Consider the following 21,977-nt stretch of genomic DNA (forward strand, 5'->3'; position numbering starts at 1 on the left):
CGAGGCAGTCTGCACGGTGGCTGAGGGGTGGTCTGGGAGATGGCAGAGGGAGACGTTACCATACTCTGCTGGGCCCTCTCCTTACATTATGCCATCACAATCCTGGCTGTCCTCCCCATCTGGCAGATGAGAAAACAGAGGCTGGGAATGGTTCAATATGGTCTCTGAGATCTCAGGCTTCAGTTGCAGCCTTGTGGGCACTTGGACCAGGTGTGTTTGCACCTGCGCGCTCTTGCTGTCTGGGGTGAAGGTTCTAGCAGCACACCTCTGCTGATGCATGGGAGCGCAGGATGACAATGTGTCTGAATACACAGGGGGTTGGGGCCCCACTGGCCCTGGAGTGGCCACAGGCCCTAGAATAGTCTTCCTCAGCTCTGCATTTTTAATCCTTTGTGTACCTCCAACAGGCCCAGTAAATGCCCGACATTCTCCCCATTTCTGCTCTATTTAAATTGAAAATCTATGTAGGAAAGAATAAAGTCTGCCTGTCTCTGCATGTATTTGTGCCTGGTATGAATACCAAATCATCCATATCTTGTCATCAGGGAGGCCAGGTTTCAGAATCTGCAGTTCTTGGTTCGAATCCCTCCTTTTCCACATGTCTCAGCAAGAAGTCTCAGCAAGAATAGATCACTGACCACCAGGATCCACCTCTCCAGCCTGCACGAGACCCCACTATGACGGCCCACTCATGGGGCTTTCTCCCACTAAGTAAGCCACAGTTGCTTTCATCTATACATGACCAACAAAGTCACACACACATTCAACTGGATTCATTTCTTGAATAATGCCTCCCTCTAGCACTTGCCAGAGAGATTTCCAATGAGTCACAGGAAAAAACCAATAAATCAAGATACTTGGAACAGGTGAACATAAACAACCGGTTTTGAATGATCTTTAGAACATCACAGAAAGCTATGCCTCAATCCTACATGTTATTTTGGAAACATCAAAAGGTGGGCTGTTTCTTTTCTCCTTTTACTCAAAAAAAGGAAGCCTTTAAAAATTGTTTTTCAAAGTTCCACAGTCAGACAAAATAAATAGTGCACAATAGGTACTCATCCCCACAGGTGTGGCCAAGAGGGGCTGGTAGGAAGGTAACTGACGCCAAGATTCACAACAAACACTTGAGTTTCTGGATAAAGGTGTTTAGTGTTTGCAAAGTATGATAATTTTTTTCCTCCAGAATGTCCCTATGTTGTTCAGTTTGAAGATGGAGGGGATGACTGCAACAAATGTTAATGGAAACAAAGACAACAGGAAGAGAGGCATTCCCATCCTCGGCCTTTACACGCAGCACACATTGCCAAGGTTCATAATGACACAGCCCCCATAGTGAAAATCAGGATAGTCCTCAAATATCATGTCTCAAACAGCCTCACAAATATTACTGGGACCATTTGCAAAGCACTAAAGAACATTACAACCATAACAAGAAAGGATTTAATCAATATTCCCAGTTACAAAGACGTTTGCACATATCTGGCTTAAAAGGGGCTCTTGGTAATCCACATTTATACTTCTTTTTACACAAAATGCCCCAGCAAGCTTCTCATCCCCTGCTCATCGTCTGTCTGCACAGATATGCTTTCCCTCTCTCAAGGACTCCTTGGCCCCATCTCTGCTCCCCACCTCCCTCTTTTCAGCAATGCCACTTAATTATCTGTTTTTCAAATCCCATAAAATAGAAACCACCTTGCTGGATCTGAGCCAGGACGATAGATTTCTACACTGAAGCAGTGGAGAAATCACCATGTTCAGTCATGGGGGAACACCTTGTTTTTAAAGACTGTTAGGCAAGGAAGGATCTAAATTGGGAGCTTTCCAAACCATGAAAAATATCACAAAAATGAAGGGATGACATACTGACTTAGGCAATAAACACTGCATTTTGACGGTGATTGTGGATTTTGTTACAGGACAAAGAATCAAAGCATCGGCCTGGGGACGTGTGTGTGTGTGTGTGTGTATGTGTGCAAGAATGTGTATGCATGCATATGTGTGTGTGTGCGTGCACATGCATGTGTGTGTTTGGGGCTTTCTTGTGACCAACACGGCCTTTGAGATTTTTACTATTCTCCTGGTTTGAAATGCTTTGTAAATGTCTTGCAGTGAAAGTGGGGTTGAATTGTATTTGCACTGCCTATACCACATCTATCTGAAGTCCCTTGGGAGAAAACCAGGGCCTGTTTTGTACAGAAAGCACTTTATAAATGCAAGAGAGGATTCCTTGGCCTGGGGCAAGTTCTTACATAAACAGATTCTGGCTTTGGTTTTTTTTTTCAGTTGAGATTTCTAATCAGTCTTCATTCAATCCCAGACTCAACAGAAACTGCTGGTCAGACACATTTTTTTGTTTACATGACTACAGTTTTGTTTTTTTTTTTTAAACTCAGAGACATCCCATGGAGAATGTCTTTTCTCAGTGTCACCGCAGGAATCACAGGAGAATAACAGAGGCAGAGGGATGAGGGAGGTGAGGTGATGGGAGGGTGGGGTCCCCAGCAGCGGGCCCTGTCCCCTGGGGGGTACTCACCATGGTCGTGGGCAAACACCAGCAGCTCCAGCCCCACCAGCATCTGAGCCAGCTCATCATAGCGGCCGCAGTGCTCCCCAGCTCCATGGGACACAAAGATGAGGGCCCTGCAGGGGTGAGAGGGAACCAGGTTAGGAAGGCAACAGACCACTGAGCATGGCTTGAGCAATACAGAACTTTCAAGACACCAGCATCAAGTGGAAGACAGATTTACAGGCTAGATGCATTAGTGAGAGGCACTGCTGTTAAAATGCTAGCTCCAGGCCACACAGAACGGAGCCCAAATCCAGGCTGTCCTAGGAACTCCCCTGGGAACTCCCCATCCCACTTCACTCCTTCCCCTGTAGGATACTAACGAGAATAGTACCTCCCTCCGTGGAGATGAGGGGGCTCGTGAGGATCCAGGAGCTACTTTCTGCCAACGCCGCAGGCCCAGTGCATGTGCCAGGTCCTCCCTAGCCAGCCACCCAGGTGAGCCAGCCCTCAGCCACCCAGGACACACCTTGGCCGTGGCCACAGTGATTGCCCCAGGGACAGGCAGGGGCCTCAAGTCGATCTGAGCAGACCCCAGGGCTCTGTCGGGCTGACTCATCCTTGAGGCCCACAGCCTGTGTGGCTCACACCTGGCAAGAGGCTGAAGATGCCTTCTCCTGGCTACCTGGGCCAATGCTCTGGGAAGGGATGGCAAGCCCTAAAGGTGGTGTGGGGGCCCTGGAGCCAGCCCGACCTGAAGCCAGAACTGTCCCCCCAACCTGCTGTGCTGGTGTCTGTCACTTGTGATCAGAAGAATCCTAAGTGACATCCAGCTCTTCCCATTGTGGATGGTTTTACCTCTATTCCCATCCTTCTATGGGCTGCTGGAATGCCCATCACGAGGGCGCCTTGTATTCTCTTCCCCCTTTCTCCAGCTGGCAAATCCCTCCCCTTCCTGAAGGTTCCCTCCTCTGAGGAAGATTTCACAGCCTCTAGCAGGCTCTTCTAAGCCTCCTCTCTCCTCAGGGCTTCTGTAATCCCTCTGTTGATGCAGGGGCGACAGCTGCCTTCTGCTTACCTCCACCACCACTTACAACCTTCTCCAGGACATGCAAACACTGCTTTTTCTTTAGTAGCTAGCACGGTTATGAGCTCACAGTGGACATTCTGAAGGAAGGAGGGTTGTAGGTTTTACAAGAAACAGCTATATTTTGCACCTTAAGTCTGTGTAGGAGAAGCCCTAGCGTCCAGAAGCAGAGCTCGGCTGGGCACTCAGTCACCCCGGAAGACCTCCAATGTGGCAGGGCTACTCTGTGGCCTGAACACTAGTGCCACCGTGCTATGGCTCGGCCCACCTGCACCAGCCAGAGCCAGCCTGCCCACAGGGGGGGCTAGTGAAAGGGCATTTAGATTCTCAAACAGATAGTTTTCAAGACTCATCTTCTTGGCATAAGACCCATGGGAGTACCTGATTCCCCTTTGGGCAGAGTGAATGCTGTGAGCAACACCCATCCAATTTCTGCCAATAATGAGGGGATGGGGGGGGGGCGGGAGGAGGAGAAGGAAGAAAGGGAGAGCCACCACTGCCAGTTCCTGAGCATTTACTATGCCTCAGTTCCTCTGTTAATCCACATATAAGATTTCTAACCTTTATCGTCATCTTATGCTTTGTTTTCTTTACAGCTGAAAATGAAAATCAGAGAAGTTCAGTTTACGGCCCAAGTCATCCAGCAAGGTGGTAAAATGTAGATCTGAGTGTGTTGCTGGTGGCTCTCGGGTCACCCACCGGTCACCAGTGGGGCTAGAATACAAGTCACCCTGTCCCTTGCCTGCCTGGACACTCCCTCTGGCCAGTTTACCTCCCTGTCCTCACCAGGCCTTCCAGCGTCACTCCAGCAGCACCTGCTTCTTCCTGCCCCAGGGCCTTTGACCCAGCCAACCCCCTCTCTCTGAATGCTCTGCTATAGCTGCTCCTCATGCCCCTGTCTTGGGACCCACATCACCACAAAGAGGCCTCTCCACCGATCACCTGGGGTGGCCCCCCTACTTGGGCCTTTTTGAGCCACACTGGCCCCGTCACTTACACAGGTCTGTAACTGCTCATCACTGGATGCCGTTGCTTTGCCATTCACTTGCCTGCTCGGGCCCTGGCTCTCTCCCCTCACTTCCAGGTTCAGCTCAAGAGGCCAGCAGCCTTGTCCGCTTGCTGCCAGCAGAGGCCCAGTGCTGTATCCCAGCCTGTGGCACTCAACAGGGACAAGCAGATGCATGTGAAGGGAACAAGCGCCTCATCCCAAAGCCTGCAACAACTCCTCTCTGCCAGGGTGTGTCGGGACAGGACGGCACAGGTTCGTCTCGCCACACTACCCATTTCTTCTCTGAGCAGTGCACAAAAAATCTGCATGAACTTCGCTGGCCTTTGGTATCTGTCCTCCCTACCCTCTTCCTAGAAACGTAGGACAAACGTTGCGCACCCTCTCCGCTGCTCCATGGAACACGCAGCCACCTGCTCCTGACCAATGCTCATCCGGGCAGACCCCACCTGCCCACCTGCCACTTCTGGGGTCAGCTGAGGATGATGCCGGAACCTCTAAATAGTCAGCTCCCATCTGCAAAAGGGGCAGGGCTTCGAGAACGGACGGCACAAGCACTTTAGCATCCTCTGGGGATGCGGCAGCTGCTGTATTAATTCAGCCCACAGTTAATGCAGGTGAACAAGTGCTCGAGCCGGTCACACTACAGGCAGCCTCTTGCTGCGGTCGGGCTCCTGCTTGGCAGAGGAGCCCTTCAGGGTTTCACTTAGCACCTGGAGGAGCGACGCAAGGCACTGCCATTATTCCTGAAATTGCTTGTTAATAGAATCTACCCCTGAGAGATCATGTGGAAAAATACTTGGCCTCTGACTCCATAGAAATTTCTTCCAATCCAGTGGTTCTCAACTTGGTCTGCAACTTGAAATCGCCTGGAGAGCTTTCACAGATGCTGAGGCTGGGTCCCACCCCCAGAAGAACCCCTGGGTTTAATTGGTGCAGGGTGGGGAAAGCTCTCCAGGGTTCTGGTGTGCAGCTGAGGTGGAGAAGCACCTGCTCCCATCACAGCGTGCGGCTCGGACGGCAGTCCTGCTCAGAGGTCGCGTGGAACTCGCCAGTGGCAAGAATGCCACCATTTAGGCCTGGAGACCTACAGCCACTTATCTCCCCAGGGACCATGCTGGGTAAACCACAGTTTCTATCTGTAGAGATGCAGACACTTCCAGAAATGAAGCAGGCTGGCAGGGACCCCTTCCCTGTCCCCTGGCAGGTTGCAGAAGCTTCTGGGCCCTTCTCTGTATGGGCTCAGCCCCCTCCCCAACCCCAGCCTCCCCCAAACCAACAGATGCATGCCCTGAAGCTGCCCCTGTGGTAAGTGGGGTTCTCTTAGTCTGTGCATTCAGCTCTGGCCTGGGCCCCGGTTCTGATACATCAGTGCCTCCCCCTCCCTGCATGTATCTGTTCCCTGGACTCGAGTCTTTGTTTTGTAGAATCTGTCTGGCAAAGTGAACATCAAATCACATTACTCCTCCGCCTTAATCCCTTCAGAGACTTCTCACCGCAAGAGAACAGAGCTATTGCCTCTGTGATGACATCCTCACCTCCCTCCTCTCCTCTGCCTGCGGCCTCCTTTCCGACATGTTGCACAACTGGGGCGAGGGAGAAGGGAGTCCCGATATGCAGTGTTGGCTAGTTTCCACAGTGTACGTGCTCTCTCCCGGCTGACGGCAGGTTAGTGTGCTGTCACTGGGCATGGGGTGGGAGGGTGCGGATGCCCAGCAAGCCCAGCAAGCCGATTCCCACCTGGGAGCCTCTGCCCCTGCCAAGGCGTCCAATGGGGATGCCCCCTCAGTCTGCACACAGTGACTTTGGCTTCATGTCATCGATCTCAGGCCTTCTGCAACCACTGCAGTAGAAAGAGGCCCGGGTCACCGTCCAAAACCACTTGTCCACTACCACACCTCTTTCTGCCTCTAACTAGGCTGCGTTCTATGAAGGCAACAAAGGTGTCATCTACAGTGCTCCCTACTATATCCTCAGCAGGTGAAAATGTTGGGGCATCACAGGAGCTTAGGAAGGACTAGTTGGCTGACTGGAGGAGCCCCAGGGCCTGGATCCCTCTGCCCCCCACCTCACAGCCCCCAGGTTTGGAGTTCACAGCCAGGGGCAGGCACGTCAGGAAGTCAGGCTGGCATGGGGTTTTCCATCGCTTCACTCCGCTCACCTGCCAGGACCCGCCTGCCCTGTCCCCGCACACCTGCTGTAGGTGCGGCACCATCTGTTGATCTGCTCCCCTGTCACCCCCATGTCCTACCCCTTCTGGTGTCAGGGGCATGCCAGCTGTGTGTATTTAGGCTCCGTCTCCCTAGGAGAAGGGGAACCCCCAGCCTGAGGCTGTCTGAGCTCCCTCCTCCACCGCTGGAGGCTGACCTCCACTTGGAACTTCCCCTTTGCGGTTGCACAAGATGTTGTGATTCTTGCTGTTTCTGCTCTGAAAACATTCGGCACCAAGGAATCGAGAGGTGCTTAAATAAACACCACAGTTGCTGGGTGGCTGGGACTAGAGCAAACTGAAGTCAGGATGACTGGGTTTGGTTCCTGACATCACCATGTGGGGCCCTGGGCAAGTCACCTGGTTGGTAGCTCTGAGCCTGCACTTACAGGAAGGCAGCAACCAGCAACCTTGACTGAGGTCGTCCAGAAATACTGACGCCAGGTTTATTGCGTGCTAGGCGCCAGGGCCCCAGACAGGGACAAACAGCATGGTCCCTGCCCTCGCACAGGTCACACTCCAGCGGGACGGACAGACACAGAGAATACACCTGTGGGCATGTATTGTGAGAGGCCCCGGGGACACAAAGAGAAGGGAGCACAGGGAGCCTTCTTTGGACAGGAGGGAGTGGCTAGTAAGAGTTCTAAGAAGTGAGGCAGCCAGAGCCTGTAGGGGAACTAAGGGGTTTCTCCTTACAGAGGATGGCTCTGCATAGGACAGTGATTGGATCTGACCTTCGGAAGCTTCCAGGGCTGCCATGGAGAATGGAAGGAGAGACAGAGGATGCTGTTTGTCAGGGCACCTGCAAGCTGGGCTCTCAGCGGGTGCCAGGCACAGAGGTTCTCTCCCTCCCCTCCTGCCCTGGCATCCCGCAGCCTCCGCAGAGAACAGCGGCAGAAAATTAGCAGGGACATTTACGCAGACAAGGCAATATCCACAGCAGCAGAAATCAGGTTGCAGAAGAGGCTGGCGAAGATCTTTTTCCTGGAACTTCTTTAATGGCTGCAGCCAGTTGGGAGACAGTCATCCTGGGAGGAGGCAATGACTGTCAGAGGGGGAGGCCCAGCCCCAGGAGCAGATGGCCTGCCTGGCATCCGGCCCTGGGAGGCGGGGCAGCTCCCAGCATAGCATATGCAGCCCTTGACATGAATATGCTGCAGAACTTCTCAGAATTTATAAACTGGGCCTGGTGTGGCCATGCCCCAGGTTTGACAAAGTGGAATTTCCCCCCACATTGAAAAACGATTTCTCCCTTTAATCCTTTGCTTAGTCATTATTTCAGTGATCAAACTTTCTAGGTCTTAGTTTGCTCATCTGTAAAATGGGGATAATCCTACCACCGCCAACCTCAGAGGGCATTGTGACATAAATGACCAAAGGTATATGGGATGCTCTGGGCCTTCCCAGCATATAGACAGCTCTCTGTAACTGCCTGCCTTGAAGATGTTTCCTCTGATGGCACAGACAGTCTGCCTGTGGTCTAGAGCCCTGGCTTTACACTCCAGCCCTCCCATAAACTGGCTTCCAGATCTCTGTGGGCCTCAGTTTCTCTACCTGTGAAATGGGGTCATGGTACCTCCTCGCTGGGATTTTGAGATGAAATGAGAGGATGTATGTGAAGGCATGCAGCCCAAGGCTGAAAGCTCTGACTCTGCTGCCACACACTCTGCCTGCCTGTGCCCAGAAGGTGAGGCCCGATCATGGACCAACACCAGGCAGAGACCCAGGAAGGCTGGGCGGAAAACAAGCCTGCAGCCACCAACACCTTGAAAGGCAGGGGCGGGTGCTAGAATGAAAAGCACTCCCCTCTATCAAGGATGTCCCCCATTTGTCACGTACAGGACTGTGGACTTGGCTGGGACCTCTCCATGTGCACACATGTGGCAGGTATCACAACACCTCCCCCGAGACGCTGTTGGAAGGTTTAGATGAACCTACCTCAAGGACTTAGCATGGTCTGGCATCCAGTAGAAAACATTAGCCTCGTGCTTGCCCTGCCCTTTCCAAAGCCACAGAAAGCTTCATCAAAGGAGTTGCTGGATGCCCAACTGAAGCAATGCTCTGTTCATTTTATTAGGAAAAATTCAGGAAACCCAGGATTTGTGGGAGGAAACCCATATGTCGGATGATCACAGTGGATGTTCCTACCAGCAGGCAGCAGCTCAGGTGGCAAGGTGGGGGCATCTGACCCAGGGAGGGGAAGGACACTAGCCCCACGAGCCCTTAGAATGTCCTCAAACGAAGGGGGCAGGAGGGCATCCGCCTGCCCGTTCTGGGGGCAGTATGTGCTAGGAGTTCTCACTTACCCCCGAGCCATCCCACTCAGGCAGCTCACTCCATCATCCACATCCACCAAACTCCTTCCTGCCAAATTTTATAACTTGAAAAAAAAATCCGCCCGGCACGTTTTGTCATGGGGCCCATGAGTGGGACTGCCAGGCTCCGCTGGACCCGTTTCCCATCACTAAAGCAGAGGCATGATGGGCTCTGCTGGGAGCCAAATTTAACCATTTCCCCTCCTCTTCCAGAGCGCCAGGCAGACTTCGCTCCTCTCCGTCTCTGGCAGGGCTCCCACAGCCAAATAGTGTGTGGCGGGGACCGATATAGAGCAAAACCCACAGAGGGTTATACAACTGCATAGGGGGAGCTAGAAATAGACTCATTTGTGAAACAGATCGATAATGCTTATCTCCCGGGGTCTTTGTGAGGGTTGATTGAGAGAATTTATGGAAAATAACCCTGCAGCACGTTGGTGCCAAGTCAGGCATTACATAATAGCCAATGCTGACAGCTGAGATTTACTGGCTCCATGTCGGTCTAAGCATGTTACGTGCTAACTCGTTTCACCCTCACAACCCCCGTGAGGTGGTTCCGGCTCTTCAGACCCATTTTTCCAAGGAGAAGAGTGAGGCCCGGAGAGGCTACACAGCTTGCCTGAGGCTTAGAACTCAGTAGAACCTGAACGCAGCCAGGCTGGCTCTCAGGGGTGCGTTGTGGCCCACGGCGTGATGGCACGGCAGCAGGGAGCGGCCGAGTGATCATGTCACCGGGTGTGGTCACATGGTCCCCGAGCCCCTCGCCCTGACCAGCTTCTCGCTCTGGCCTCCTGCCCCAGCCCACCCCTTCTCCCACCCTGTACACCAACCAAAGAAGGGCATCTCGTTCTCCAGCTCACCACCTCTGCCCATGCCTGCGATTGAGCTCAGGTCTGTCTCCTGCCTTCTCCGAACTCTGAAGCCTTTCCTGGCATCTCCCAGCCCGTTAGCTGCTCCCTCCTGAAGCCCTAAGAACACTCTGTTCACATCTCTTTTATCCAGGACTCATCAACAGCTAGCGTGAGTAGATAGCCACGAGTTCTTTGAAGACAAGGGCCATGTTTTATTGATTTGTCCTGGTGTCTGGTCCCTAGCAGCTAGGATGGCCTCCATTCTAGAAATCACAAATGATGAAGGAAAGAATGAATGAATGAGGAAATGAAGTGGCTCAGAGGAGGCGGACACCAACCCACGTTGGGGGGGAGCATGCCTGGAGGCCCATGGGCCACTCCTGTATGCCCTACAACTATTTTGCAAGCCCCTGGTTCCTTCCAGGCATGACTTAAACATTCCTTACTGCTACACACCATTTCACACATTAGGGAGCAGGCACAGAGATGTTAACTCAGATGCCCATCTTTGAGGGAGGAAAATTCGATTGGAGGATCCTCTTTCATAACCAGTATGTTCGATGCCGATGTCTTGCAGGAGAGGGAAACTGGGTGCTCTTTGTGTTTCGGAGAGGCGATGGGCTATAGGCGGCTTCTCCTGGGAGAGGCCACCACAAAGGACACGAGTAACCCCAAACTGGCTAGAGAGTACCTATCAAGGATCTGCTTCTATTCCAGAACCCTGAAATAAATGTACTGAGTCATCTGTTCATTTATCAATGATTTGCGGGACCAGCTATGGGTCAACTCATCTAAGGATCCTATGAATAAGAGTTCCATTGCTCCAGGGGGGTCAGAGTGGAAACAACTCCTGGCACCTCCCCGTGTCCACAGCACAGCCTCCCTACTCCACCCCAGACAGAATGCCTGGCTCTCTACTTCGCTGCCCTTTCTCTGTCCTGGTCCCAGCTGCCTGCCCGTTTCCTGTGTGACTCCAACCTATAATCCTTCTCGCATGTGTGCTCCCCCATGCCCCACTGCCTCCCCAGGGCCCACTGTGGTTACGTATGTATATGTTTTACTGCTGATTATCCCACCCCCAGCCTCCTCCCAGGACCCGGACCAGGACCAGGGCATTTCAATAGCAGCATAGGCCAAACCCATCCTCTGTATTTTTTTGTTTTGTTTTGTTTTTTAAGATTTTATTTATTCATGAGAGACACAGAGAGAGGCAGAGACACAGGCAGAGGGAGAAGCAGGCTCCATGCAGGGAGCCCGATGTGGGACTCAATCCTGGGACTCCAGGATCATGCCCTGGGCCGAAGGCGGCGCTAAACCGCTGAGCCACCCGGGCTGCCCCATCCTCTGGTTTTTGAGAAAGTCACTCACTGCCTCAAGTGCCTTACTAGTGAAAGAATAACAAGAATCTCTTCCGTGCACAGGTGTTTTGAAGTTTAAATGACCATGTTCTCAAAATGTCTAGTGTTGCACCTGCCTGAATGCCAGCTCCCTTCTTTTGGCTTCCTCTTCTCCTTACGTGCATGCCAGGATTGTGTGAGTCAAGTCATTTGAGAACATGCAAAGGAGGCTGGCACTTTGCAAGAATGCTCCAGACAACTGCTGAGTTACGTGCCAGGTCACCCACTGGTTTTCTGATCAGTGTATTTGGGTTTTTATACCTCTGACTCACATCAGGCAGGCATACCTGTGTCAGAAATGAACTGGGCTTCATCTGCCCGGGGGCGGGGAGGTCGTACTTGAAACATTTTTATTTGGAACAAGGATGATGACTGTCAGCCTACCTAAGGCTGAAGGAATTCTCCATCCTTCCGGCCGTGAGCCAGATGGAACTCTTCCCAGCTCTGACATGCTAACTACAATGGCTCCCCCAGGGAAATAAAGCAGTCAGGGTAGCACCAGGCACGTGGCAGGACAGCAGCCACCTTGGACCCTGGCTGGCTCAACAGCTCCCACGGCCACTGTCAGGGCTCGGTCTGCACTCCGCCCATGTCTACGGAGAAGGAAGGCAGACGCTGGCTTGGGAGGCGCACGAACTGGGTGGTTTGGGAGGCGCACGAACTGGGTGGTTTCAAAAGCCCCACTTAGCATAATTCCTAATAAGCCAAAGTTACTAAATCATTAGAAAAATAGGTAACGAGTATGTAGGCTATCATGTAACTATAATTTTACTTTCTAAAAATTTTAACAACATGGGTGGGGGATGAGTAAAATAAGTGATGAGTGATAGGGATTCAGGAGTATACTTGTGATGCACACCGGGTGTTGTGTGGAAGTGTTGAATCACTAAACTGTACACCTGAAACTAATATTACCCTGTATGTTAACGACCTGGAATTTCAATAAAAAAGTAAAAAAATTATAACCACATATTTTCCGTGTCTTGGGCCAGGTGCTGGGCTTCGTGCTCTATATGCAGAATCTCATCCCCCCCGACTGGAAAAGCTCAGAGCTCTAGCTACCATGGAGTCTTTTCAGATGTCCGCTTCTTCCCTCTTCATAAGTGTTCATTCTTCGCTTATAAAAGCCAAGTCTTTAAAAAAAAAAAAAAAAAAGCCAAGTCTTCCTGGATCTTGCCAGGAGTTATTGGCAAGTTTCTAAATTTCTTGTAGCAATACCACCTCATAAGATACTCGTTCCTGTGATTCCTGAGAAGGATGGCCTTCTTTGGGGCTGCTAAGTCTTTTGGATCTCTGGCGATTTTTTATCTTTTGCTCAGCCTTTCCAAAGAAGGCCAAGACTTGTTCAGTGTTGGAGACTGGGAGATGATTGTGGGGGTTCTTGCCCAAAGGTTTCAGTCCAGATGAAGCAAAAGGCTTAGCATTACTCTAAGCAGCTACCTTAGTACATTGGTAAGGAGTAATTAGTGTTCCTGGTGTATCTGTGAAGTGAAAAATCATGCCACCAAATCTTTCTTTATATATAATATTTTAAAATGCACACACCCACGCCCACACACATAATTTATGTATTTTGAAAAGGGAATGTGGGTCATTCTGAAAAATGGAAAAATACAGACAAGCCTAAAGGAAAATGAAATCCATCCATAACCTCACTATCCAGTGATAACCAGTGTGAACATTTTATTTCCTCCCAGGTTCTTCCTTTCCACATATATTAATATCTGTTTGTCATTGCTTACAGTTTACTTATCAATGTATAGTTATGACTTTTAATTGTAATTATAACTTATAACTATCATCACACCTCATGTTTCATTTAGGATCCTCCTTTGGATTCCTTAACATCTTTCCATGAACAGCTGCCCACAGGAAGAGCACTGTCACCTCCTTCGAGAGTCACTCTGAGAGTGAATGAGGGGAATGTCTGAGGAAGCCCCCAGCACAGGGCCCAGTACCTGGGAGATATCTAGGAAGTGATTAGATGACAAACCCATGGCACCCGGACCCCCAGTCCCCTCCTGAACCCAGAGCAGACATTACTAATCAGTCGTGGCTCCCTGCTCTGCTGAACCCCAGGCAGCCTGTGAGCCTTTTTCAGCACCACATTCTGGACAGCCACATATTATCTTCCTATCCATGTTATATTTCCTGGTTTTGAGAAGGCTGGTTTTGCATAGCTTCAATCCCCAATTTCCCCCTAGGACGATGTCACGGCTACTTGGAGCTGCCAGCCTCTTGCATTCCATGAATCAGTAGTTGACTCTTTTACATTTAGCTGGGACCTCCCCTACGAAGCACCATGGAGCTAATGCATTCGGGTTGCCAAAATCAGGGTCTGGCTTCAAAAGTTCTAGTTAGGTGTCCAGCAGATGAGAGCCTCACTCTGCTACACAATAGTGGTCGGGCTGAATTTAGTTTAAGACTGGTCCATCTCGCTTCCTGGGCCATCAAAGGAATGTCATCACACAACCCTCAACACTGCGACATACTAAAGCCACAGGGGCTCCTTGATAAGTATCACAGGATGCCTGGGGCCATCCAGTCTCCTGAGCACGGAATCTCAGCAAAGCTTCCCAGTGTAAGGATAATTAAATTCCAAAGTGGGCCTGCCCCAAAGTCATTCAACTAGAAAATTATAAGCCACAGCAACGATGTATTTTCATATAAATGTGCAAAAGCAAATCCAGCATCAACCAGCTTGAAGCAGAGAGGGGATAAACAATTTGATGCATTTTAACACCTAATTTATCATACTGCTAACATCTCTCTTTGGGCACTTAGCACATTCCTCTCCCTGGGCCACCCAGACGCCTGCCTTATCTAGCCTGCTAAGTCAAGAGGTTCTGGAAGGCAATGCCTTATTCACTCTGCAGAGTCTCATGGGAGACGGTGAGCAACTGTTGTGCCTGCAGTCAGAGCTGGCAGACGAGAAGCATGCGATGCCACTCTGTCGCTGGCATGTCACGGGCTGCGGGCTGCATGACTACGTCTATATCATCCCCCATCCCCACTGTCCTTGTTTCTCTGCAGAGGACATGTCCCAGGATGGTTCACCGCTCAGCCTCTGGGACAGTCACTCCCTGCTGGCTCCTCTTACTCCTGCATCGCATATGGCTGTCCCAAGCAGACCCGGGTGGAGCGGAGCAAGGCGGAGTCTCCTCCTAGACCTACAGTCACACACTCACTCTTTGTAGTCAAAGGATAATGTCCCCCTGATGTATGAGAGTAACATCTCTCCTAGATAACACTTCCTCTTGACCTTTCAATACTCGGTCTAGCCTTCCTCTGCACACGGCCTATTTTCTGAGCTAGAAGGCCTCTGAAAGCAGAAATCCAGGGAAAGGATTGAGACCTACGACATTCTTTTATTAGGGTTATCTACAACTCCTTATTATTTATCTGAGATGTTGTATATTCTGAGTATCACTCATATCCTAAAATATTCCAGATGGGGAAAACATAAAATCAAAAACAACACAAAATCAAACTCTTTATGTTGCACAGAGGAGCCTTCCCAACATGTCTCCAAACTTCGTCTCCAGGCGCATCCCAATCCCTTTAACAATTACACTGAGATCAGTATTTCCAGGTCAGCAGGCTGGCATGATTTCTCATTGTGAATTTAAATAGTCGTACCAAAGTGGACATGCATGTACAGAACATCACTGGCACTGAGGAAGTGCATGTGCGCCTCTTCCTCCCTCCAGAAGTCACCACTTCTCCTGATTCCTGGGATAATTTATTCCTTTGCTTTTCTTCACAGCTTAACCACCTATGTGTGTAGGTAAACACTGATGTGTTTAGTTTTGCCTGTGTTCGAACTTTCATGTGAATAGACTCATCCTAACATTTTTTTTCTGGGTGTTGATTGTTTCTTTTATTCAGTACACTTTGGGATCTCATCCACCTGGATGAGCAGCCACAGGGTCCTTTCTGACTACTGTATGATATTCCACCATAAGATATTTTATAATGTGTTAATCTAGCCTCCTACAGATGGGCATTCAGGTTGTTTCCGGTTTGGGTGTAAGTCATGTTGCTCTGGCCATTCTCATGTGTCTCCTGGTACTCATGGGCAAGAGTGTTTCCAGCATGTATATCTGATAATAGAGTCACTGAATAGAGTTTGAAGATGTTCAGCTTCTACCAGGTGATGACAAATTGTTTTCCAAAGAGGTGGGGCCATTTCACACTCTTCCTTATAGCTGTGAGCATTCCTTTGTCCACAGCCTCACCACCCCCTGGTAACAATGTCAGACTTCAGATTTGCCAATCAAATGGGTGTGAAATGGTATCTTGTTGTGGTTTTAATTCCCATTTTCCTAATGATTGATGAGCTTGAGCACCACTGGCACATATAAGGCTTCTGAGCTATGCTGCCTCACACCACCATGACCACATACATTCTGGAGTCCTCTCTCCCTCCTCTCTGCCGATGAACTCCTATTCAGTCTGCAACACCCAATTCAAATGGGACCTTCTGGGTGACAGTTCCCTTCGGTTCCCTGAGCCAGGATTAGTCAGGCTTCCCACTGGGTTCCCACAGCCCTGGGCTCAGCTGTGTCACAGTCTCTGATCATGCTGGGCTGCAATAACCTGTTCCCTTGTTGTTCCTGCCAGAAAACGACAGCCTCCCTATTTCCCCTCGTTTCCATCATGCAGAACAACATCTGGCACAGAATGGCTGCTCATTATGTTCGCCGATGGATTTCATCAGGTTTAGAGAAGAATGGATTCCTTCTAGTATAGGTTAGTTTAAACTTAGGGGGAAAGGAAGTTTGGATTCAGATAAAAAGACAGATCTGGATTCCTTACCAGATCTGTGTGCGTCAGACTAGCGCCCAAGGTGAATTCCTGGAATGCTGGACACTCATCTCTGTGGGCTCCCCGCTCTGGCTTCAGGCTCCACATCCCAGGTCCCCTCTGGCTCTGAGGGCCTGGTTTGGACTCCTGCCTCATTCTCACTCCTGTGACCATGCCTGTGGCTCCAGCAGCTGGCCCCAGACACGGAGTCCCAGGACCAACTCCTCAGACAGGCCCCTCCTCCAGGGCCCACCCCTCTCCTGTTTGTTCTCACCATTCCCTCTGCTGCCACCCCCGCTCGTGCTACCCCAGACCCGGATGCTTGTAACAGCCTCTAGCTCAACACCCTGCCCCCAGTCTCTCCCACTCAAATCTGTGCTGACACAAACCCCAGCTTTCTATTGTTCACAGCCAAAAGTCGTCCACTGCTCTGCTCCCACCACTGACTCATCCCCCCTCGGCCCTCACCTTGCTGGCCCCTCTCCTGTCCCTCCTAGCCTCTTTACTCTACAGGCTCTGCTCTGGGGTCCTCTCAGAATGCTCCGGCCACCGGAGCCCTGGCGAGTGTGAAGGTGGTCAGCATTCCCACAGTGAGCTGAGGGTCATGGATGATGTGGCCAAGCCAGGGAGCACCGAGAGAAATCTGGGACAGAGAAGCAGGAGGTGGGAACAGTTCCAAAGAAGGGCCGCAGATAACAAGGGTCAGGATGGGAGAGCAACACAGCTCCCACGGAGAAGCGAGGACTGGGAGGGACAGGCAGGGCCACCTGCCCAGCTTCTCGGGGTCTGTGGCCTCAGCATTCTCCCAGTGCATTCCCAGGACCTCATCCAGCATGCAGGACAAACTGTCAGAGATCAAATGCCCCAAAGAAGCCAGAAGAGAAGGACAAACATACCTAGGAAGCATCTATTTAACCAAAGACTAATCCATTCTGCCAGGAGATTCTTAGGGGTAGCTCTCTGACATAAGAAAGCATAGCACCACTTCTAAAGATGAGGACACTAAGGCTCAAGGAAGTGAGCTGTTTGCTAGCAGAGGGGACAGAACTAGACTTTGGATATACCTGACCTTGAATTTGTGCTGTGCCTACTTCGCCATGCTCCCCTACAGGCCTGGCTCCTAACCCTGGCTCCATTCCCCACCAGTCATGTGATTTCTCTGAACCTGCCCCTGCGTCTCCCAGGGTGGGGGAGAAGACGAAAGAGATGGTGGGTGTCAACAGCATTTGCCAACTGTCCATTGCTATAGTTACACTACCTCAGTCCCTTCTTAGAAAGACACACATGTGAATAAATGGGAGTGAATGAATGCAGTCATGAATCCACTCTCTCCGCTCCCCAGTGCTTCACGGCTGGTGTCTCACCTCCTCACTATGCCACAAGGAGAAACAGTGAATCCCGCTTCCTGGTGGCCCCCAAACCGCTCACCCCAGAGCTGCCCACCGAAGAGGGTCTTAAGAACATTTATTAAATGAATAAAGGACCACATGCCTGCGTGACAATAAGGAACATACATAGCAACCTCCTTACAACAGACCAGCATTAACGGTCACGAAAGAGGAGACGACGGTCTTCACGGCAGACTGCAAATGGGCTGCCCCCAACTCCATCAGGGGGCAGAGTGATGGAACCTAACCTGGGCACAAGGCTGCCCAGGCAGAGACCATCTTCTCCAGGCTTCCCTGCAGCTAGGTATGGCCACATCACTGATTTGCACCAATGGAATATGAGTGGAAGTGATGCATGTAATTTCCACGACACCCACTTTAAAACAATTTGCTTGTTTTACACTCACTCTCTTCCTCCTTCCCCAGGTCTAGAAGACAGAAACGGCAATGACCCAGCTTTGGTCATGTGACCACACACAGAGGTGGTGGAGCAATGAGATGGAAGGAAACCTGGGCCCCTGAATGACCGTGTGAAGCAGACCGACCCGCCCAATTGGCCCACTCACCCCTAGACTGGTAAGGAAGGGGGAGTCTATATCTTCACCTTAGATAAGCCACTAAGCTTGGAGGTCTCTTTTAAACATTGCTCAGTCTGTACCGTAACAAATGCAGACTCATTACCAACATCCCTCAGGTGTGCAGCAGCAAGCAGATCTGGGTTCAGATCCAGACTCTCTTCCTTCCTAACTCTGTGACTTTGGGCAAGTCTTCCCTGTTTCCTCCTCTGGGAAATGGGGAAACAACAAGACTTGCAGGGAGAATTAAATGACATCAAATATGCACAACAAAGCTGGCTATTGTCATTATCACATCAAAATATTCTCCTACTCAGAAAGCCTCAGCCAGGCCACCCTGGGCCTGTCATCCTGTGCCAGAGGAAGTAGCTTTTATGTTGGTCCCCTGTGTGGTTAACTATTATCTTCCTGCCACAACTGATTTTCCTGTCCTCACATCCATTTTAATGCAAGAACCCTAAAAAGCATGGGGGTAAGAACTGCAGAGGAAAGTTCAGAAGCATGCAAAGTTCGGGAATATTCCCCAAAGCATCTATTTTTATTTTTTAATTATTTAAAAAAGATCTTATTTATTTATTCATGAGAGACACAGAGAGAGGTGGAGACATAGGCAGAGGGAGAAGCAGGCTCCCTGTGGGAACCCTGATGCAGGATTTGATCCCAGGATTCCGGGATCATGACCTGAGCTGAAGGCAGATGCTCAACCACTGAGCCACCCAGGCATCCCAAACGTCTATTAAGGAGAGAGAGAGAGAGAGAGAAAAAAAAAAAAATATATATATATATAGAAAGAGAGAGAGAGAGAGAGAGAAAAGATGAAGCCCCACAAGCCTGGAAGGCTGCTATGATCACACCCATAATGCAACACAAGGGAACAGAAGGACTGCCTGCCATCAGCCTGATGCCCACGCAACTCTCAGCCCTTCATTTCTTCACTAACAGAGCTCTCGAGCACTTTGTCTGGGCCATGCACTCATTGAGGATCAGGGACACATGTGAATTAAATGAAGTCTCTACCCTTATGGGGATTTCATTCTAGTGCCAGAGCCAGAACACTTAGTAAATAAACATATTCTGAGCTGTGTCAAGCACTTTGGAGAAAAACAGTCAAGGTGGAGGGTCAGAAGGACATTCTGCTTTATCCCTAATGACACAGAATTGCTTCCTACAGTACTCATCACACTAGATACTAGGTTCAAGACTCCGGTGAAACATACTCCTGAAGATTATGAATGGCTGAGAGATGCATGAAAAGATGTCCAATGTCACAGTCATCAGGGAAATGCAAATGAAAATACAAAGAGCTATTACCTCACACCACCCAGAATGGCTAATCTCAAAAAGACAAGTGACAACAGGTGGAGTGGATGTCAAGAAAACAGAACCTCGTGTGCTGTTGGTGGGAATGGAAATTGGTGCAGCCACTAAGGAAAACAGTAAGGCTAAAAATAGAGCTCCCATAGGATCCAGAAATTCCAGTTCTGGAAATATATCCAAAGGAAATGAAGACGTATGTTGAAGAGACATCTGCACCCCCCACCCATGTTCACTGCAGCATTATTCACAATAGCCAAGACACGGAAGCAACCTAAGAGTCCGCCGATGGATGAATGGATAAAGACGACATGGTGTGTATATATCTACAAACACAATGGAACATCATTTAATCCTGCCATTTGTGATAACATGGATAGACTTGGTGGGCACTGAGCTAAATACGGCAACATCTCACTCATATGTGGAAGCTAAGAAAGAAAAAGAAAAAAACCCAAACTTCTAGAAAAAAGAGATCAGACTTGTGGTCACCAGAGAAAAGGGGGAACCGAGGAAGGAGGTCAAAATGTACACATTTCCAGTTATAAGAAAGCTAAGTCCCAGGGACGTCACACACAGGGTGGTGGCTACAGCTAATGCTGCTGTGTGCATACGGGAAAGGCACAAGGAAAAGACCTTTCCTATTGTACTTTTGTTGTTGTTGTTGTATGAGGGGCTGGATGCCAGCTGAACTGCGGTCATGGTTTCACAATACAGGGAAGTCAAACACCACGCTCCATCTCCAACTTGGACAGTGCTGCGTGTCAATGGCATGGACGAGATCCAGAGAGCGACAGCCAGAGTTTGGTCGGAGAGGACTCCAGAACTTAAGTGCCTGATTGCTGCCAATAAAATGCAAAAGCGACCACACAGAGGGGCCCACCGAGGCACTCAGCAGCTGGCAGCTCTAGCGCTCAGAATCCAATAAGGAGCTGAAGTGACATTCTGGCTTCCCTAATTAAGCTCGATCAGCCTCTCCCCCCTTCCGCTGATTTCCTGGAGGTTCAGGAAACCTGTCGATTCCGAGCCAGTGAGACAGGTAACTAACTGCCTTATACGAATGAAGTCAGAAGCTTCTATAGAATGATTATTCCTTAAAAAAAAAAAAAAAAAAAAAAAAAGAATGATTATTCCTCTCCCACCAGGTCTGTCCTGCCTTAAAATAATTTCCTCCACATAGAGGGATGCAACCTCCAGGAATGATTTATTTTTCATCACAAAGCAGTTCTGTAAAAGGCTAAGAGATTAAGACCCTTCATTAACATGCGCAGTCTCTTCAGAGGCCTCTTCTGGCCGCCACAGGGGTGGCCAGCCCCGAATAGGTCCTTGTGCCAAAGGGCTCCTCGGAGGCCATCGTCCAGATCAATATTTGGAACAGGCCTTCTGGGAAATCACTAATGGTCTTTGGAAGGCACAGGGCATGATTTTTAGGACAGTCCATTAATGAAGAGCTTCACAGCTGTCCCACGATTCCAGAAAAGGCAGGCCAAGGGGCCAGATGTTGGTGCGACTGACTGGGCTCATCTGTGCAAAGGAGTTCCAGGCTCTGTCTTCCAAGCCTGGGTCTCTTTCTTACAGCAAAGTAAAGGGCCTGGATTTGCCCTAGTTCCCAAGACGGGGGTGCAGGCCCCAGAAGGTGCCAGGGGAGGACCCTCGGCTCCCCAGCATCCTCCCAGGTGCCAACCAGACTCCCCATGGTGGCTGCTGCATGCGAGCTCCTGCCATCTGGGACAGTTTTGCTGTGCTGGCCTGTGCCATTCAGGAAGGGGGGAGGCATGCTCATTTATTCAGAGCCTGACTCCTGACTGCAGGTGTGTGTATACACCTGTGCAGAAAAAAAAAATTGCTGAGAACTAGACCATCAGTCTCCTGGAGGGAGAGTACAAACCATCAACAGTTAGTAACTGGGGCAATGAACCTTGGAGGTGCCAAGGTACCACGTTACAAGCTTTCAACCTGTGAGATGCCCACGCTGGTGGCACGTGGGATGACACCACCTTAAATAGCATGGAAGCGCATGGGGAGAATGTTATTTATTCTGGTCTGTGAGTACAGAAGGGAGGGGCTCTGAGGCCCTGATCTGTCTTAAATAAGGTCTCGAATAGGAGCCCATCTCCAGGACAGAGAGAGAAGCCACGGGCTCAGGGTTCCGGGGGGCAAGCCCAGTTTTAGCACTATGGCTTGGTTTTCTCCTGTGGTCTCTCCGGCTATTGATGGCATCTGATACCGGTTTTCTATTTCCTGAGTTAGAATAACGTTACCTCTTAAAATAGATTTGAAGTGAAAACGAAAGTGAGTCAAAGACTATGAAGAAATCATATTCAACTCAAAGGGCTGCCATGAAAATCCCACAGGTGGCCTGTGAACAAGCAAGGTGTGGGGGACACGGGTCTGAGGAGGACGTGCAGCTCCTTCTCGGTGCTGGGCCAGCAAAACTGCCCGGACTGTACGGGGTCTCTGGGCCCCCGGGCCCTGCCCAGCGCCTGGGAAGCATCTGAGGACTCACTGGAGACTAGAAAG

The 21,977-nt window shown here is 50.2% G+C and overlaps 1 protein-coding gene across 6 annotated transcripts in view; it reads right to left on the reverse strand.

The window, feature by feature from the left end:
* MGLL (monoglyceride lipase) overlaps positions 1-21,977 on the reverse strand; it is a 114,714-nt gene that overhangs the window by 71,832 nt on the left and 20,905 nt on the right. For all 6 annotated transcript variants that reach the window (XM_025448084.3, XM_049098372.1, XM_049098374.1 and 3 more), the window contains one exon: positions 2,537-2,643. In XM_025448084.3, the coding sequence (XP_025303869.1) occupies positions 2,537-2,643 (107 nt within the window). The remainder of the gene's footprint in view (positions 1-2,536; positions 2,644-21,977) is intronic.

This window comes from Canis lupus, chromosome 20, assembly GCF_003254725.2.
Source record: "Canis lupus dingo isolate Sandy chromosome 20, ASM325472v2, whole genome shotgun sequence".
Classification (NCBI taxonomy): domain Eukaryota; kingdom Metazoa; phylum Chordata; class Mammalia; order Carnivora; family Canidae; genus Canis; species Canis lupus.